General features: G+C 33.0%; 1 protein-coding gene across 15 annotated transcripts in view; it reads right to left on the bottom strand.

Annotated features, from left to right (window-relative positions):
- The window catches only part of USP25 (ubiquitin specific peptidase 25), a 147,567-nt gene that overhangs the window by 2,823 nt on the left and 126,546 nt on the right, over positions 1-18,198 (bottom strand). For 12 of the 15 annotated variants that reach the window (XM_063803629.1, XM_063803627.1, XM_009443720.5 and 9 more), the window contains 4 exons: positions 11,616-11,794; positions 9,725-9,803; positions 5,915-5,994; positions 1,561-1,684 (listed from right to left, as the gene is read on the bottom strand). In XM_063803629.1, coding sequence (XP_063659699.1) covers positions 1,561-1,684; positions 5,915-5,994; positions 9,725-9,803; positions 11,616-11,794 — 462 coding nt within the window. Of the gene's footprint in view, positions 1-1,560; positions 1,685-5,914; positions 5,995-7,931; positions 8,112-9,724; positions 9,804-11,615; positions 11,795-18,198 lie in introns of those variants that run through there. The other 3 variants (XM_016938423.4, XM_054675210.2, XM_054675212.2) reach the window with 2 other exon arrangements.

Here is an 18,198-nt window from a genome sequence, read left to right as displayed (position 1 = left end):
GCAGCTTTGACTCTTCCATTTCCTTCTTCCCACTCACCCAACAGCTATGACATGCCCTGATTTCATTTCCTTCACCATCATACCTACTGTACTACATGAGTTGAGGCCCTCACTCTCCGTCCCTTGACTTTCCCCTCTAAGGTTCTTGACTTCAATCTACTTCTTTCCTGTTCATCCTCTAGTATGCTATTATTATTACCAGAATTATTTTCTGAAAACAAACCTCATTATGCCAAACCTAATCAAACTTACACTGGTGCAAACTCATTTGAATGTCATCTAAGTTTCTTCATCATCTGACATCGACAAGTATTGTCAGCTTCATCACTTCCACCTTACCCCACTTCCTCATAACCTGGATAGCCACAGTGAACTTATCTTGATTTTCTGTTGTGTACTGGAATATTCTCCCTTCTCTATCATGAATAAAACTCCTATTTATCCATCAAGATCTAGATGAGGTTTACCTTGTCTCTTAAGGTTCTTCCCAAATATTTCAGGCATATCATTGTGCATATTTCTCATAATGGCACTTATTCCAGAACAAACAATTACGTCTCCTACCAGACTGAGTTTTCTGAGGACAGGAAGTACATCTTACTCATGTTTGTATCCCTCAGAACCTGACACTTTGTAAATATACAATGTGAAAAAATCTGAAAGGAACACTAAAGTAATCTTGATGAGGTTTCATTTCAATTCCCATGTAAAACAAATAACCAAATGTGGCTGGGTTACTACAAAAAATGATGAGAAACATTATACCATTTTTTGAAGGTTTCAGAGGAACCATCAGGTTTTGGTTGTATTTATGTTTAAAATCAGCTATAGATTCTTGTACCTGAAAATTCAATTTTTTAAGTTAAACAAATTACTCTAATACATTCTATGTATATTCTTGTTTTTTTGAGACAGAGTCTTGCTCTGTCACCAGGTTGCCAGGATGGAATGCAGTGGCGCGATCTTGGCTCAAGGCAACCTCCACTTCCCAGGTTCATGCGATTCCCCTGCCTCAGCCTCCTGAGTAGTTGAGACTACAGGCACACACCACCATATCTAGCTAATTTTTGTGTTTGTGTATTTTAGTCGAGACGGGGTTTCACCACGTTGGCCAGGATGGTCTCGATCTCCTGACTTTGTGATCCACCAGCCTCAGCCTTCCAAAGTGCTAGGATTACAGGCATGAGCTGCTGCGCCAGCCTGCATATTCTTATAGACTTACATAAAACATTTTTTAAGGCTTATCTATGCATCCCTTCCTCTCCCACCAAAAAAAGGAGTGGTAGTGTGATGACGAAATCTAAATACAGAAATGTAAACAAACTGATGCTATTTTAAGAACATTTCTCATTTATCACCTATAGTACTTGGGATTCATAAAGAGAAAAGAATAAAGTACTGAGTGTACTTTTCCATCTGAAGGGACTAGAACCAGTTTATAGACATCATCATGTTCTTATCCCATCAGAGTTTATGGAGTCATTCACTTATATATGAGTCTGGAAAACTTGCCCAATGTCAGACAAAATGATAAGATCATACTATATGCATTCAACTTACTAGCAAACATTCTCTTCTATAATGTGATATCAATTCTTCATCATGTCCTCTGTATAAGCCTTTAGACAAGAGTTCTTTGTTATTCTGAAAAGCACAGATGAGGAACAGCAAGGAATCTATATAACTTGAAAATTAAAAAGAAACATATAACATTAGTATTTCACCTTTGTAGAAACAAAGTCAGCTATAATTATGAAACATTTTAAGTATGCTTAAGTTTTGATAATCTACATTATAATAAAAAATATCATCTGACGCAGTGTATGCTTGAGAGCGCCTTTTTAGCAACAGCAACATCTGAAACCCAGAGATAGTTATCTTAAAAGTAAAAAAAGAGGAGCTATAAATTAAGAAAAAATCTGGGAAAAGAGGCAATAACTGATAAAGTCAGATAGTTCTGTTTTCCTTGGTATTTATTTTCCTGATGTCTTCCATTTAAACTCAAAATTGAAGCTAATGTGAAAGCCAACAATCTACTTGTTTAACGCAATGTCGCATTTATATGAAGTAAATGATCACAAACATCATTTGGTTTGTTCAATGACAACTTAGGTTCTTTTCTATGTGCAGACAGTTTTAGTTACTGAGAAAAATGTAAAAAAAAATAGAAATAAGAATATCTAAAGGAAATAGAGGAAGTGGACAATGAAAGATTTCTTCTAAATCTGGGAAACCTAGTGGAATAAAGCAAAAACAAAAAGCCTCCAAACATAAAAAAGCTGATAGAGGCCGGGTGCGGCGGCTCACATCTGTAATCCCAGCACTTTGGGAGGCTGAGGCAGACGGACCACCTGACGTAGGGAGTTCGAGACCAGCCTGATCAACATGGAGAAACCCCGCCTCTACTAAAAATACAAAATTAGCCGGGCATGGTGACACATGCCTGTAGTCCCAGCTACTCGGCAGGCTGAGGCAGCAGAATCCCGGGAGGTGGAGGGTGAGGTGAGCTGAGATCACACCACTGCACTCCAGCCTGGGCAACAAGAGCAAAACTCCGTCTCAAAAAAAAAAGAAGTGATAGAATTAGGCATATGTGTTATATTAATGTAAGTCTAGATATTATGAAATTCAAATTAGGTTTTAAAAAGGGAAGAAAAGGGGCCAGGCACAGTCGCTCATGCCTGTAATTCCAATACTTTGGGAGGTGGTGGTGACAGGATCAGCTGAGGCCAGAAGTTCAAGACCTGCCTGGCCAACATAGTTGACACCCTCATCTCTACAAAAACATTAAAAAAAAAAAAAATTAGCTGGGCATCGTGGTACATGCCTGTAGTACCAGCTACTCAGGAGGCTGAGGAGGAAGGACTTCTTGAGCTGAGAAGGTAAGAGGTTGTAGTGAGCCATGATCATACCACTGCATTCCAGCCTGCGCAACAGAGCAAGACCCCAACTCAAAAATACAAAACAAAACAAAAATGGAAGAAAAAAATATTTAATAAAGAATTACTTTTACCTCCAAACTATCCTTCTAACATGTCAAAAGAAAAACTATATCTAGCCAAGTATTTGTATAACTGAAATAAAAAATATTATTTTAAAATATTTCCTTTGCGTTTTTCATTAATATATTTTTTCACAGATTAATATGGAAAAATATATTTAAAAAAATGAAATATTGTAAAGAAACAGAATTTTAAACTCTAGACGCTTCTGCCAATAATTACTGTTTATTACTTAATTCATGTACTTAGATACAAAATAAATCCATTCCACATCCCAAATGTTAAATGTAAAATTATTTAAAAATTAATGTATACATTCATGGCAAATCAAATTACACACCTGAAGGTGTCATGATAAATAGGTCTATTTTAAACATTTTTTGAAAACGGCTTTCTAGGAATTTGTTTTTGAGATTAAGTATAACATTTTATTTTGAAATGATATTAGGTTAATAAACATATTCTCAGTTAAAGATTTTATTTATGAAAAACGAAGGAAGTGATAATATTAAAAGTTGTTTTACAACATTAAGTTGTAGTAGTTCGTTAATTAATAAGTAACTAGCACATCTATCTTTTCCTTTATAGCTACTGAGTTTCCTGTTAAGAAGATCTCTCCTGAATGACACTGACATCTGGCTTTCTAGACCTGAGTCACCTCTTTGAGAATTGCTCTGAAACCATGACCTTGTTCCAATTCTCTACTGAGGTACGCAAAATGTTCCATGTTATCAAACTTTAAAGTGCTTACGAATGTATATTCAAATAAATTTAGAATAAGATTTAGCAGTCCAATTACCATATTCTTATCTAAGATAAAATAAGATCATGTAGCCTGGTACACTCCATAAAATTATGGTTCTTGCAACCATGATTTCACTTCACTGTTCTCAGGACTCGCAAGGGTCCATCAGTATTTCATTCAAGCCTTTAAACGTTTACATTTTCATTAAAAACAATTTTGACAGAATCTTTTGGCAATATTTTACAAACAGCTAGCTACAATAACTGCTATATTTAAAGATTTAAAGTAAAACAAAAAAAAACAACAGTATTTCTTTCTTTTTTTTTTCTGAGACAGTGTCTCGCTCTGTCGCCCAGGCTGGAGTGCAGTGGCGCGATCTTGGCTCACTGCAACCTCTGCCTCCCGGGTTCAAGTGATTCTCCTGCCTCAGCCTCCTGAGTAGCTGGGATCACAGTCCCACACACACCAATATTTCTTTAAAAGATATTCCACAAGTAATATCTGTCACCATTATTGATTTTCTAGTTAATCCTTCTAATTTGGTAAGTATTTACTATACTAGAACATTAACTTTCTGAATAAGTATGTATTTGAAAACTGACAAGCAAATTATAATATTTAAACATATTTCCAAGTTATATCTCAAATTCCTTTAATGTATGTTAACTGGGAACAACTAATACAGAAGCTATCCGGATAGGTACAAAGTGACAGTTTCATCTTTTTAATTCTTATTGAGATAAATGAATACATTTTGTACTTACATGATTTCATTAAATTATACAAGAATACGAGGTCTCTATTTTAATTTTTCTTTTCCTAGTTAGCTGTGTGACCTTGACAAAGTTACTACATCTCTATGAAGTCTGATTTATCTGTAACACTGAAATGCCTTTTTATATCTCACTCTATTGAATTATACAATCATATTATTTTTCTCAAATCAGCACAAATATAAATTCTAATAGTACATTTGAATATTCCTATTAAAGAAATAAAATCTTGATTGACATAACTCATAAATTGGAGGTATTGATCAAAGTAAGTTTTCTACATCAATGACTAAAGTGAAATTATCTTATAAATAGCACAATGACTAGGACTTTAAATAATTTGTACTTAAGTACTTAAGATAAATTGTTAAGTAAAACAATTTTTCCTTTTGTGTGATAACTTTAAAAATTTTGATAACTATTAATATAAAAATGAAAGTACTGTCCTCTAGAATAGTACTGTCCAATAGAAATTTCTGTGATTATGGAAATGTTCTGTGCTGGCTAAAAATAGAGGCCACTAACCACATGAGGCTACTGAACTACTGAAACGTGGCCGGTGTAACCGATGAACTGAACTTTGGTTTTAAAAGTTTTAGTTATTTAAGTTTTGTCAGGTGGCTGCTATGTTGGACAGCATAGCTCCAAAATTAAACACTGATCTTCGTTTCTTTTTTTGAAAAAGAAGCATCATTACCTAAGTGGGAGCTTCTTAAATTTCATAAAACAAAAAAGAAAGGAAAAATTCAATATCCCTTTTACTTGGCTGCAATATACACTGCATTGAAAATAAAGCATTTTCTCAAAAAACAATCACTAGTGAAGTTAATGTTAAACAACACGCATTAAGAAATATGTGGAGAAATACATGCAAACTAGTAAATAATCTAAAATGTAAGTAAAGCAAAATGTATCCTTTCTTCTTAATAACAATTAAAATAATAGTATAATTAAATAAGTAGATATTCCTTTAAGACCATCTTTAATTTAAATGAAAATTAATCCAAAATTTGTTTAAAGTCACAGTACACAAAAATTTTCTACAGCTACACTTTTTACAGAACCTGAAAGTTCACAAAGACAGACTGCAAACACTATCTCTGACTTGATATCAAGATCAGACTCAGCTTCAAGGGTAGTGTTTGAGAGCTAATAAACACAGACACTAATGCCAACCTTACAGAGTTTTAAATGGAAAATATATTTTATGTGGGGTATATGGGAAGTCTCTATATCAACTGTGTAATTTTTCTGTAAATTTAAAACTGATCTAAAATAAAACATTTATTAAAAATACAGAGTATGAATAAAATCTTTTCCATGGATGAGGTCACACCTGAATAGAATTAAGTGCAAAAATTATGCTCTTTCCATATTTGTCCACTTTGCCTTACCTTTCTCTTTGAAAATTTTCTAGCCCAATTATGAGATACATAGTTGTTTCCCTGAATTTCCTATAATCCTGATGCCACTCCTGTAGGTGAAAGAAAATATTAAAAATGTTCAGAATAAGATTTAAAAAGTACTATGAAACTGTACAAAAAGTAATGCACTGCTTCGCTACTATTTGAATTAATAGAAATAAAGAGTTCAAAATGAAGATACATCAGAACTAAAACAAGACTTTACTTTCTGGCACACAAGACTATTTATTAATACAACATTAAATCTAAAAATTATTAGGCATGGATATGAAATGTTTTAAACAATAAAGATTTTACTAGCAGATAACAGAAATATAAAGGCAGGATAATCAATCAGGTCATCTCAAAAATTCATCAGTATAAAATCATATTATTGAACTATTATTATATCTACATCAACTGATGGAAGAAAATGAAATTATTACGCTGAGTATGAATCAAAGCTTGGACACATACTTGATACATAATTTTAAGAAACTAAAAAAAGTTAGATTTATTTAACTTTTAACTTCGCAAATATGTGGTAAATTTGACTTTAAGTGTGTAGGCGAATAGTTTATTTACATGAGATATGGTAAAAGAATAACTGCAGTTCACATTTCAATGCCCCTCCCCACCCACAAAACAACTATAGGGCATGTAATAGGACTAAATAATTCTAAGGTGATACCAAAGTCAAGATTTTCTTAGCTTACTTTATAATAATTGACTCAAGAAAAATAACTGAAATTCAATGTAGGATAAATTGGAAAGAGAATACTGATAACAAAAGTGTTAAGGCTTTTATATAAACATTATAAACAAAAATAAGAAACATAGTTATTAGCCAACGATATTCTCCTTGAATATAAACTTTTTTTTTTTTTTTTTGGAGACAGGGTCTCACTCAGTTGCCCAGTCTGCAGTGCAGTGGCACGATCACGGCTAACTGCAGACTTCACCTTCTGGGCTCCAGCAATCCTCCTACCTCTGTCTCCCAAGTAGCTTGAATTACAGGTGCATGCTCCCAGTTCCAGTTAATTATTTAATCTGTTTTATATAGACAGGGTCTTGCTATGTTGGCCAGGCCGGTCTCAAATTCCTGGCCTCAAACAACTCCCTGTGCCTTGATTTCCAAAAGTGCTGGGATTATAAGCATGAGCCACCACATCCAGTCTTAATTTTAATTTTCAAGACATAATTTTCATGCTATTAGTAGATCTTCATAACAAATAAAGGTAAAATTTGTCCTGCAAGTATGAAGTTAGCTTTTCTGGGGAAGGTATTCAAACTGTCATTCCTTGTTGTCATTAGAATCGCCTTAGAAGTTGTGAGTAGGCAAACTTTTTCTGTAAAAGGCCAGATAATATTTTAGACTTTGCAAGCCTCATCTTCTTCAGTTACTCAACTCTGTAACTGCAGTGTGAAAGTATCCACAGACAATATGTATACAAATGGCCATGTTCCAATAAAAGTTTATTTACAAAAACAGGTGGTAAGCTGGTCTGCAGGCTATGGTTTACTGAACCCTGAACTTAGAGCAAGACAAAGATAGGAGGAATATGCAGAATCTAAAAACATATCATTTAAATACTTGTATGATTTAATGGCCCTGCAGTTAGAATATGAGAAGATTTTATGAAAAAAAACATAATGAGTCCAATCTGTTGAAGCAAACTGAAGGAAGCATTGCAGAATCAAGTCACAATTAAAAATCAAGTTCCATGAACACGAATCTTGGGGACAAGGGAAGAGCTCTCAATCAATGTGGAGGGCACAGATTTGGAGTCATTATTAGCTAAAAGATGACTTGACTTGCTCCTCAGGGTCAAGAGAAAACAAATTTTGAATTTCTCTGGCTCTAGATTACATATCCTGGTCAAAAATATCTGGTGAGTGAGTGCCCCTTATGGATAAATGAATGTCTTTGGGCTTCTACCTATGTTGACTTCTAAACAGCTTTACACAGGAGTCTTTCACAATTGAAATGAATTTTTGCATATGGAATAAAGAAGAAATCAAATTTTATTTATTTCCCAGAACCATTTATTAAAAAGTCTTTATACTGTTCACTAACTTGCTTGTCAGAGATGGGAGGTGGACTGGGATCTTTGCATTTCCGTAACATTTTTCAGTTGGCTTATCAAGCTCCATAAAACATCTTGCTGGAATTTTCATACAGCCTGCACTGAATTTATAAAGCATTTGGGGGAAAAGCAATATCTATATATTAATAATATCAAGTTTTCCAAATACCATATGTATGCCCATTTATTTAGGTCTTTGGTAATGTCTCCCAGTAAGTTTTATAATTTTCCCCACAGAAGTCACACGCACCTTTTGTTAAATTTATTTCTATATACTCCATAGTTTCAGATACTATTGTAAATGGTCTCACTTTTATACTTTTTCATACTTTTTTTTACTGGCAAAAGGGAATAAAATTGATGTCTGACACAAGTTTGCATGCTGCAAAGCTGTCTTACTAGTTCTAATAAATCAGTTGTAGATTTTATTTGAATTTCAAGGTAAAAAAAACTACAAATAATGATGTCTTTGTTTCTTCTTTTCCAGTATTTTACTTTTCGCTTATTTTCATTGCCTTGCTTTTGACAACAAAAATTTTAAGCTTTCAGTGCTCACAATTCTATATATTTGCTGCAGTTTTATTATTTCCTATTTTTGTTTTTAGAGACACTCTTTAGTGAATTAAGGTAGTTACCTTATATGCCAAACTAGCTAAGGTTTTCATCAATAATGAGTGTTTTCTCTCTCTTTCCTCTTCCCTGTTTGTGTAGTAAATTACACTAATTATTTAGGGAATCTAAAGTACCATAATTAAGTTTGTAAATGGAACTAAATATTAAGCAAAGGCACCCAAGAAAACAACTTAAAATTTACTAGACTTATAAATTAAAAAAAAGACAATGCATAAGATTAAATTTAAAAACGTGAAGAAATACTAGGTGTATGAATTCATCAATTAAAATAAAGAATATTTTAAAGCCAAAGTTGACAAAAAGAATTTTGTGCACAAAAAAATCCCACAAGCACATGTACAAGTACCTATGTAAGTGCTCTCTCACACACAACACTGTCTCACAATGACAAATATATATGGCATATAGGGACTAAAATGAATCTCTAACTTCCCCAAAATATATCTGATGAATCAAAGTGAAGGAAAAAATACAGCCCACAGGGTACAGTTGCACAGTGTAGTGCAACAGTTAAGAATGTAGGTTCTATTAGCCAAGCTGTAAACTTGCGGCTGTGAAAACCTTAGGCAGGTTACTTCACTGCTCTATGCCTTATTTTCTCGTGTGTCAAATGGGAATAAGAACACTACCTATCTTACAGTGTTACTGTCTGAATTAAATCAGTTAATATATGTAAAGGGCTTAGACAAATGCCTGGCATATAGTAGGGTCTTGATAAATATTACTTGTTGGTATTATGTAACAGCAATTTCTAAGTTGATTTCAAAATTAACCATGCATTTGTTATTCTGTTTTTAAGCTAGAAAAGTTCATTTAAAAAGTACTTGAGAATTAGTATTGAAATAAAAAAACAAAAATCTTCCTTTTTTGATTTTAAACTTTTTGGTCTACATGCTATCATATCATGTTAATCCTAAAATCACATATAAAATTATTAATTACTTGAGCATTGACTTGGAAACTTAATTTTTTTACTCATCATTCATAACAAATTCAACTTCAGTTGGGCTGAAATGAAAGGAATATCAGTGAATTACAGAATCCCTAAATCTGTAGTTTAACCTCTAAGAAAGCACATTACCTCATATTCCTCCAAGTTTACTTCTTCAGGTTTTATCATTTCCAGTTTGGCTTGAGCAACTTTCATTATGTTGTGACACCTTAAAAAAAAACACATACATATGAGCGTGTGTGTATGTGTGTGTATATATATATATTTGTAAATCAAAAGCAAAATCCATAAACACTGAGCAAAAACAGCAGTACTTTTGTATAGAAACAACTCCTAAATAACCTTAAGTGAAAAACATTTTTGGGACCAATGTTGGGGAATTACAAAGAAGACAGGAGCAATAATTCTAATTGAAATTTACTGTGTTGTGTTGATATATGGCTTTTAAATTACATTCTAATTAACACAGTTTGCATAGGAAAAAAATGAAACTTTTAAAAAATAATGTGCATCTATTAAGCAAGCTCAAGAGACACTGCATCTTCTTTTCCCCCCATATGGTATTATTTATTCTTAAATACTAAAGAGTCTAAAACGTGCCTATCATCTCAGGTAAAAATGGAAACATCCCACTGGATTTTATGATCAGAATCAGTGATAAAGAAATCCTCACGAAATGTATTTATTCACATGTGCATAACTCTGTCTTTCAAGCACAAGTCAGGTTATCAAAACAGATTAACTAGTTATAGTCAGAGAACTGCAAAAGACTGAAAAGTCAATGTGATTACTCCATTAATATCTTCTCCAAATTAAAGAGCATAGATCCAATGGAACTCAGTACACTGATAGCACAGATAACGAGGGTCACAACAACCCTGTTTCTGAACTCTCTGCAGTCGTATGTATCAAAATAAATGATGTCCACACTGCTACTAATATAAACAGTAGTGGCCAACATTCATTGAGCATTCAACCACCTATCAGATATTGTTCACAACTATTTATTTGTATTATGCACAGAATCCTACATTTCACGGCACATATCTAATAAGGTAGGATCGATCCAGATGCTTTGCCTCCCCTCATATTCTTTGCTATACACTTTTAACTCAGTATTTTTGAGACGCTCATAAAAGGATGATCATTTCAGAATTAAAATTACAATGAACTGCAACAGCATAAATGTTTTTATATATGAAAATAACTTTCAATACTCTAAAATTTCACATGAGCCCTAAAATTATTTTCTAGTGTCACTCATTCTAATTAAATTGTGATTTTTAACATTAGTAGTTTAATAGGACTTTCTGAATAATTCTTTATAAAACTACTAATATAATCTAGAGAAAACATTCTCTGGAAATATCCTATAGAATATTTTCTATATTCTACAGAAATTCTACAGAAATTTCTATAGAATATTTTCTCTTTCCAGAGAAAATATTTCTGCGTGAATCTAATTTAACCCTTCTAAGCCTCCTCTTTATGTCAAAGAATGTTTAATTATTTTATCTGCGAGACTGAAAGCTTTTCTCCAGTGATTCTCTAATAAGGGTGACTTTGCTCCCCTAGGAGTTATTTGGCAATACCTGGAGATATTTTGGTATGCCACAACTTGGGAGCTGCTACTGTCATCTAACGAAGAGATGAGGGATATTATTAAATATCCTACAACCATAGGACAGCCCCAACAACAAAGATTTATCTAATTTAAACTGTCTATATAGCACAGAGGTTGAGAAGCCCATTTTTGTTTCTAAAATATTGAGTGTAATAAGTGCAGTGATTACTTGATTCACAATTAAAATTTATTAAAATGATCTAAGTTATTTTCAGTTCAAACTTCAAAAGGCCACAGACTCCAGCAACTAGTCACATTGAGTTCAAATTTTGTTACGTATTTATTAAAATATGTGCCCATGCATATATAAAATAAATACTCAAAAATTATCCTGGGAATCTGCAGGAAAAAAAAAAAGAACAATTTGAGCATAAGAATTTTATACTTTCAAATTACCTTTCATCAAAACTCAAATTTCTATCTCCAAATTGTTCTAGCAATGTTTTCTCAATAATTTTCTTTGGTGCCTGGTTCTGGATAAAGTAGACCACTACATGATGTAAACGATAATCGGTTTCTGGTGGGGTATCTTCTTGGGCCAACTTAACCAACCTTGCATATTCCAACTTAATTGCCTGGAAAATGCAATGAAAATGATAATTTTGGTTAATTATTTGAACACCTAAAAATCCTTCAATATTATGAGTTTAATTCTTCTTGCATTTAAATCTTTTCTTTTTTTTTTTTTTTTTGGCTTTTAAAGTATCACAAACAAGGCAGTACAACTAAGAACACAGTCCCATGTTCCATAGACTCAAGGAATTTTCTGAATAACTGACCACAAAGGCCCTTCTTTAAAAAAAAAAAAAAAAAAAAAGAAGTCTCCCACTCTCCCCCAGGATGGATTGCAGTGGCGTGATCTCGGCTTACTGCAACCTCCACCTCTCAGGTCCAAGCGAATCTCCTGCCTCAGCCTCCCAAGTAGCTGGGATTACAGGCGCCCACCACCACGCCCAGCTAAATTTTTTGTATTTTTAGTAGAGATGGGGTTTCACTATGTTGGCCAGGTTGGTCTCAAACTCCTGACCTCATCATCCGCCCGCCTTGGCCTCCCAAAGTGCTGGGATTACAGGCGTGAGCCACGTGCCTGGCCACAAAGGCCCTTCTTTATCCCTTCACTATATAAACGTTCTTTTTGCTTCCACACATGAAAGCGGTAAAATATGTCTAAACTTACAATGTGAGTAATTCTGTAAAATTTATCAGAGCCTAGTCAAAGTCTATTCACAGACATCATAAGATGGAGATGGTAAGTTTTCCCGTTCTGTTTTACCTTTCTAAGCATCAGTTTGAACACTAAAATTCTAGAGTTGATATATAGCTCCCAACAATACTCAAATCTGAAAGAAAATTGTTCTTAAATGCATAGTCGTATCATTGCAATTAACTTTTAGCTGAATAGCCCACCAATAAGGAATGCAACATCAAGCCCCGGGGTTATAATTATCACAAAAAGAAGTATTTATTGCTTCAACAGTACGTACATTTTATTAATGTAAGAATAATAATGATTATATATTATCACTATTATTACCTTAAGGTTTAAACTTAGTTTTTCTTTATAAACAAAAATATCTCATAATATACAAATAATAATGGGAAATAACAAATACTAACGCATGTTTTAATATACAAGCAAAATCTAGAAAATATCTGACCATATAGAAATATGTATAGATTTACACATATTGTACATATTGCTATGTACAAGAGGACCATATGATTAAGATAAAGCTTTTTATATTCATTTATATTATACTTATATGTAAATTCTAGCTCTAATAAGCATAAACATTTTGTGCTTCAGGCAAGATTACAAAAAATCCATTCAATTAAAAAGTTTTTTTAATTTAAAAAATGCATGCCTTTCTTAAGTAATTCTTTGACATCTAGATGTTATGATCTATATGGTTGTATTTTACAGATGGGAGAAAAAATAACTGATAAACATTAAATGAAATATTCTAGTTATGTAATATCATACTCATTAAAAGGAAGGCTAATATGTTCTTTCTATGCAGCATAAGATTATAAATAGAATAAGAGAACAAATTATTCTAAAATACTTTTCCCTTGAAAAAACTGACTTTTTTTTTTGAGGATATATATGTCATTCCAAAGTCTTATGTGAATAAAAGCCATAAATATCAACTGTATTTTAATATTTAAGATTATCAACACTTACTGTGTGCCTAGGTAGCACACATAAGCTTCTCTTAGAGCTCTTTAAAAATCTTCCTATTATCCAAATTTGGAAAAAAAAAAAAAAAAAAAACGGGGAAGGGGGGAGAAGATACATAATAATCAAAGTATGCAGAATTTGAGAATAAATCTAAAACATTAACAATTCAATTACTGTTATTGTTGATATGAACCTTCGACAATGATTGTCACAGGCTACAGGTTGAGTATCCCTAATCTGAAATACCTGGGACCAGAAGTGTTTCCAATTTTAGATTTTTTTCAGATTTTGGAATGTTTGCATTATGCTGGTTGAGCATTCCGAATCAAAAAATCCAAAATCCACGATACTCCAATGAACATTTCCTTTGAGTATCATGTTGGCACTCAAAATGTTTTGGATTTTGCAATATTTCAGATTTTGAATTCTGGATTTGGGATACTCAACCTGTAATAGACTTTTAGAATATTCAAATATTTCATATATCATACTTTAGTACAAAATAGCATGACCAAAATAAAACAAATTTGTACTGAGTCTCTTAAATTAATATTGCAGGTTTACATGCACGGAGTGATTCCACTACATGGTCATCATTCCCCTACCTACTTTCAAAATAGAAGCTGTTTTAATAAATAGCAGATTTCTATTATAGAACTGAAATATATAACCTCTTATACTCTAAGATTATATGTTCACCTCTTGATTTTGCTGAATTTAAGACTCTCCTAATTTTCACAAGCAAATTGCCAAAGTCACAGTATTTTTCAGTATATAGGTGTTTAAACCAGCAGAGGTAGAAAGATACTTCTAAATTTCTAGGAGCTGTTTTTCAATCACATAAGAAAACATTTTTACCACCATAAATGCAATTCTTAACTATTTTTTATACACTTCCTTCTTAAGAAATTACCTTCTAAATTTCTAGAAGCTGTTTTTCAAACATACAAAAAAACATTTTTACTAGCATAAATGCATTCCTTAACTATTTTTTATACACTTCCTTAAGAAATTTTTGGCTTTTAAAATATACTGGAATCATATTTATTCGAATTCTCAACAGATGTTCCATGCTAGTATATTTAGCAGAGTTCTACACAATCTGCCATTATGAGTAAATTAACATTATATTTGTCTCATACTACCTCCTCAGAATCCTGTTCTAGAATTATATTTGCCCATATTTTTTGGTGGTCTATGCTAATTATTTTAAGTTAATTATCACAGACACTGCAATGAAATCACCACGCATGTGCAAAATGAAATGTGATACTAGTCATTAGATGACAGAACTGCTATTTAATTTTTTTTATTTTTTTAACTTTTTCACTAGACCTTTAATCAGGCTTAATGCCATTTATTCAATCTTATTTCCTATCATCCTGCAACAAGGATCTCCCTCCTATCTAGGTTAGGCTTGTCTCCTCACAAATGCACACATGCCTTTGTTTCTTAAGTTCTCCATATGTGTGATATCCTTTCTTGTTCATTCCCCATCTACCTACAGATGACCCATCAGCAAAATTAGTTTAAGTCATGCTTTTGAGACCTTGTTCAGTTCTAAAGATGCAAATAATTTCTACCTAGACTTTTTTCTACTTTTCTAAATAATACTGTAAAACCATATTCTAAATTTATAACTTCTTATGGACTTAATTTTTTATGTAAACTCTCTCTCTCTCTCTCTCTATATATATATATATATGAAGATACCAAATATATATATATGTGAGTATGTGGATACCAAAAATATAAACATATATATTCTGGAGGCAGTTAAATCTAATGGGAAACTGATGAGATTAAAATTCAAAAAGCTAGATACGTCATTTATAATTGTGACATAGAATAAGGCACATAATCTTCTAAGTCTGATTGCTCTTATCTCTAAAATAAAGTTGGTTAAGAGAGTTTATGTGTATTTTAAAATGCTTATGGGCTATTTTTTAAAAACTGACAGTGCCAAGAAATGAAGAAAACTTACTTCAAATTCCAGAGGACTGAAATAATATTGGCCATATTCTTTGACCACACTGTAACACAAATAGGAATTATAAATAGGGATATCTTCCAACCTAAATACTTAGAAAATTTAAAATATGGCTCTAAATTATTCTTGAGCCAAAGAAATAAAAAACTATACTAATATGGGAATATCAGATATCAAAACCTATTGGGCTGTTAGTCAAAAAAATTTCCAGGCCAGGCACAGTGGCTCACACCTGTAATCCCAGCACTTTGGGAGGCCAAGGTGGGCAGATCACCTGAAGTCAGGAGATCAAGACCAGCCTGGCCAACACAGTGAAACCCTGTCTCTACTAAAAAACAGGAAAAATTAGCCAGGCGTGGTGATGGGTGCCTGTAATCCCAGCTACTCGGGAGGCTGAGGCAGGACAATTGCTTGAACCCAGGAGGCAGAGGTTGTGGTGAGCTGAGATCATGCCATTGCACTCCAGCCTGGGCAACAGTGTGAGACTCCGTCTCAAACAAACAAACAAAATTAGCTGGGTATGGTGGCGGGAGCCTGTAATCCCAGCTACTTGGGAGCTGAGGCAGGAGAATCACTTGAACCCGGGAGGCAAAGGTTGCAGTGAGCCGATACTGTGCCATTGCATTCTAGCCTAGGTGACAGAGCGAGACGCCATCCAAAAAAAAAAAAAAAAAGATATAGATATATATATACACATATATATCCAATTTAAATATAGAAAAGATTTCAAGAATTTAGAAAAATAAAATATAAAGTAGGAGAAATAAAATATAATGTAACAATTTGATAGTCAAAGGCTTTTTCTTTCAAAAAAGTTGGATGGAAGACCAAAAAGGGGAAGAAAACTCATCGGTAGAAATAAGAAAGGTGATAATACAGAAAAAAATGTTTTAAAATTTCTTGAAGAATAACACATATAACTTTGTCAATAGACTACAGTATCCCAACAGATAATAATCTAGAAAAATATAAACTACCAGAACTGCTTTCAGAGGCAGAAAAACTGAACAGACTCTGTAAAACTTAAAAGTTTGCCCTAGAAATCTGGTAACACGAAAGATATCAAGCCCAATGTTTTCGAGCTGGGCTGTTATGTCAAATCTTCAAGGACCAGATAATTTCTGTGATATCTAAATTGCCACAGAGCCAGAAAAACAAGAGAAAGCGGCCGGGCGCAGTGGCTCACGCCTGTAATCCCAGCACTTTGGGAGGCCGAGATGGGCAGATCACAAGGTCAGAAGATTGAGACCATCCTGGCTAACACGGTGAAACCCCATTTCTACTAAAAATACAAAAAAACTTAGCCAGGCGTGGTGGCGGGAGCCTGTAGTCCCAGCTACTCAGGAGGCTGAGGCAGGAGAATGGCGTGAACCCGGGAGGCGGAGCTTCCAGTGAGCCGAGATCGCACCACTGCACTCCAGCCTGGGCGACAGAGCGAGACCCCGTCTCAAAAAAAAACCACAAAACAAGAGAAAGCCTCCTTAATGGTTATAAAAGGCTGTATAATATAGATATATTATATATATATAATTTGTATATCCAAAATTGACAAATATAAAGAAAGAAACTATAGATCAATTTTGTCTATGTACCCAGATGCCAACACCCACACCCACTTTTGGTAAACAAACAGTGTGGTGTACAAAAAATATATGAGATAACAAAAAGTGTTTACAATAATTTTTTTAAACATAGATCAAAGTTAACACCTTTACAATTATTAAGAATTAAGGGTTTACAAGTATTAAGAAGGAGAAATCTATTCAGCATCTTAATAGGTATATTATAAAATTTCTAAATTTCAATACCAATCAGTTTAGTTGGAAACCCTTATCTACTAATTTGAGAGTATTTTAAAATTCATAAAGCAGAACCAAAACTACACATTATACATAATAATAAAACACTGGAGACACTAAAATCAGAAACTAGACAAAGGCGCCTACTACCATTATTTTAATATTGAGAATATGTTATAAAAATTTCTGATCACCGCAATAAAACCAGAAATGAAATAAGAAATAAAGATATAGAAAATAATTTTTGGGAGACAGTTTACTGAAATAATCAAGAAAATAAAATGAAAAACCATTAGAAAACAAAGAGTTCAATAAAGTTAACTAAATACAACATAAACATGTTAAATTAATTAATTATCCCATTACCTACCCTTTCAATAACCTGGTTAAAAAAAAAAGTGGAAGTAAATGACCCTATTCATAAAGGCAAAAAAAATTATGTAGGAATAAATTAAACAAAAGGACATAAGACTATTATGAAATAAAATTATAAAACCTTACTAAAGAACACAACAGAAGACAATAAAAGTGAAAAGGCTTATCATGTTCCTTTTGGGCAAGACTCAAAATACTAAAAAAAAAATTATCTGCTTCATGTTAAATTAACACATAAATACAATTCTAAAAGGATTTGGAAAGGAAGTAGCAATTGATTTTAAAAATCATCAGAAGAAAAATGAGGCTTGCCAAACTTCCTGTTTATAAAAGAACAAAAATTACTAAGTGTTCTTCTAACAAAATGTGAGAGTGTATTACAAACGATCTACAATAAGATCACTGGTATTCAGTGTATTGTCCAAAAACAGAAAACTAGATCAGTGGAATACACAGACCCAGTTAGAGCTACTTATAAGTAGGGATTTAGTATATGATTAAGTATAAATCCCTGATAAGGGATTTAGTATAGGTATGATTTAGTATATGTGTCAAGTCAGCGTGAAAAGGAGGCATTAGTCAGTATTTTATGTTTAGACTCTCTGGATATTTTACTATTCAGAGAAAACTAAA

The sequence above is a fragment of the Pan troglodytes genome, chromosome 22, assembly GCF_028858775.2.
Source record: "Pan troglodytes isolate AG18354 chromosome 22, NHGRI_mPanTro3-v2.0_pri, whole genome shotgun sequence".
Lineage (NCBI taxonomy): Eukaryota > Metazoa > Chordata > Mammalia > Primates > Hominidae > Pan > Pan troglodytes.
The sequence above is the reverse complement of the archived record's forward strand: the minus strand, read 5'-3'. Positions and strand labels throughout refer to the sequence as shown.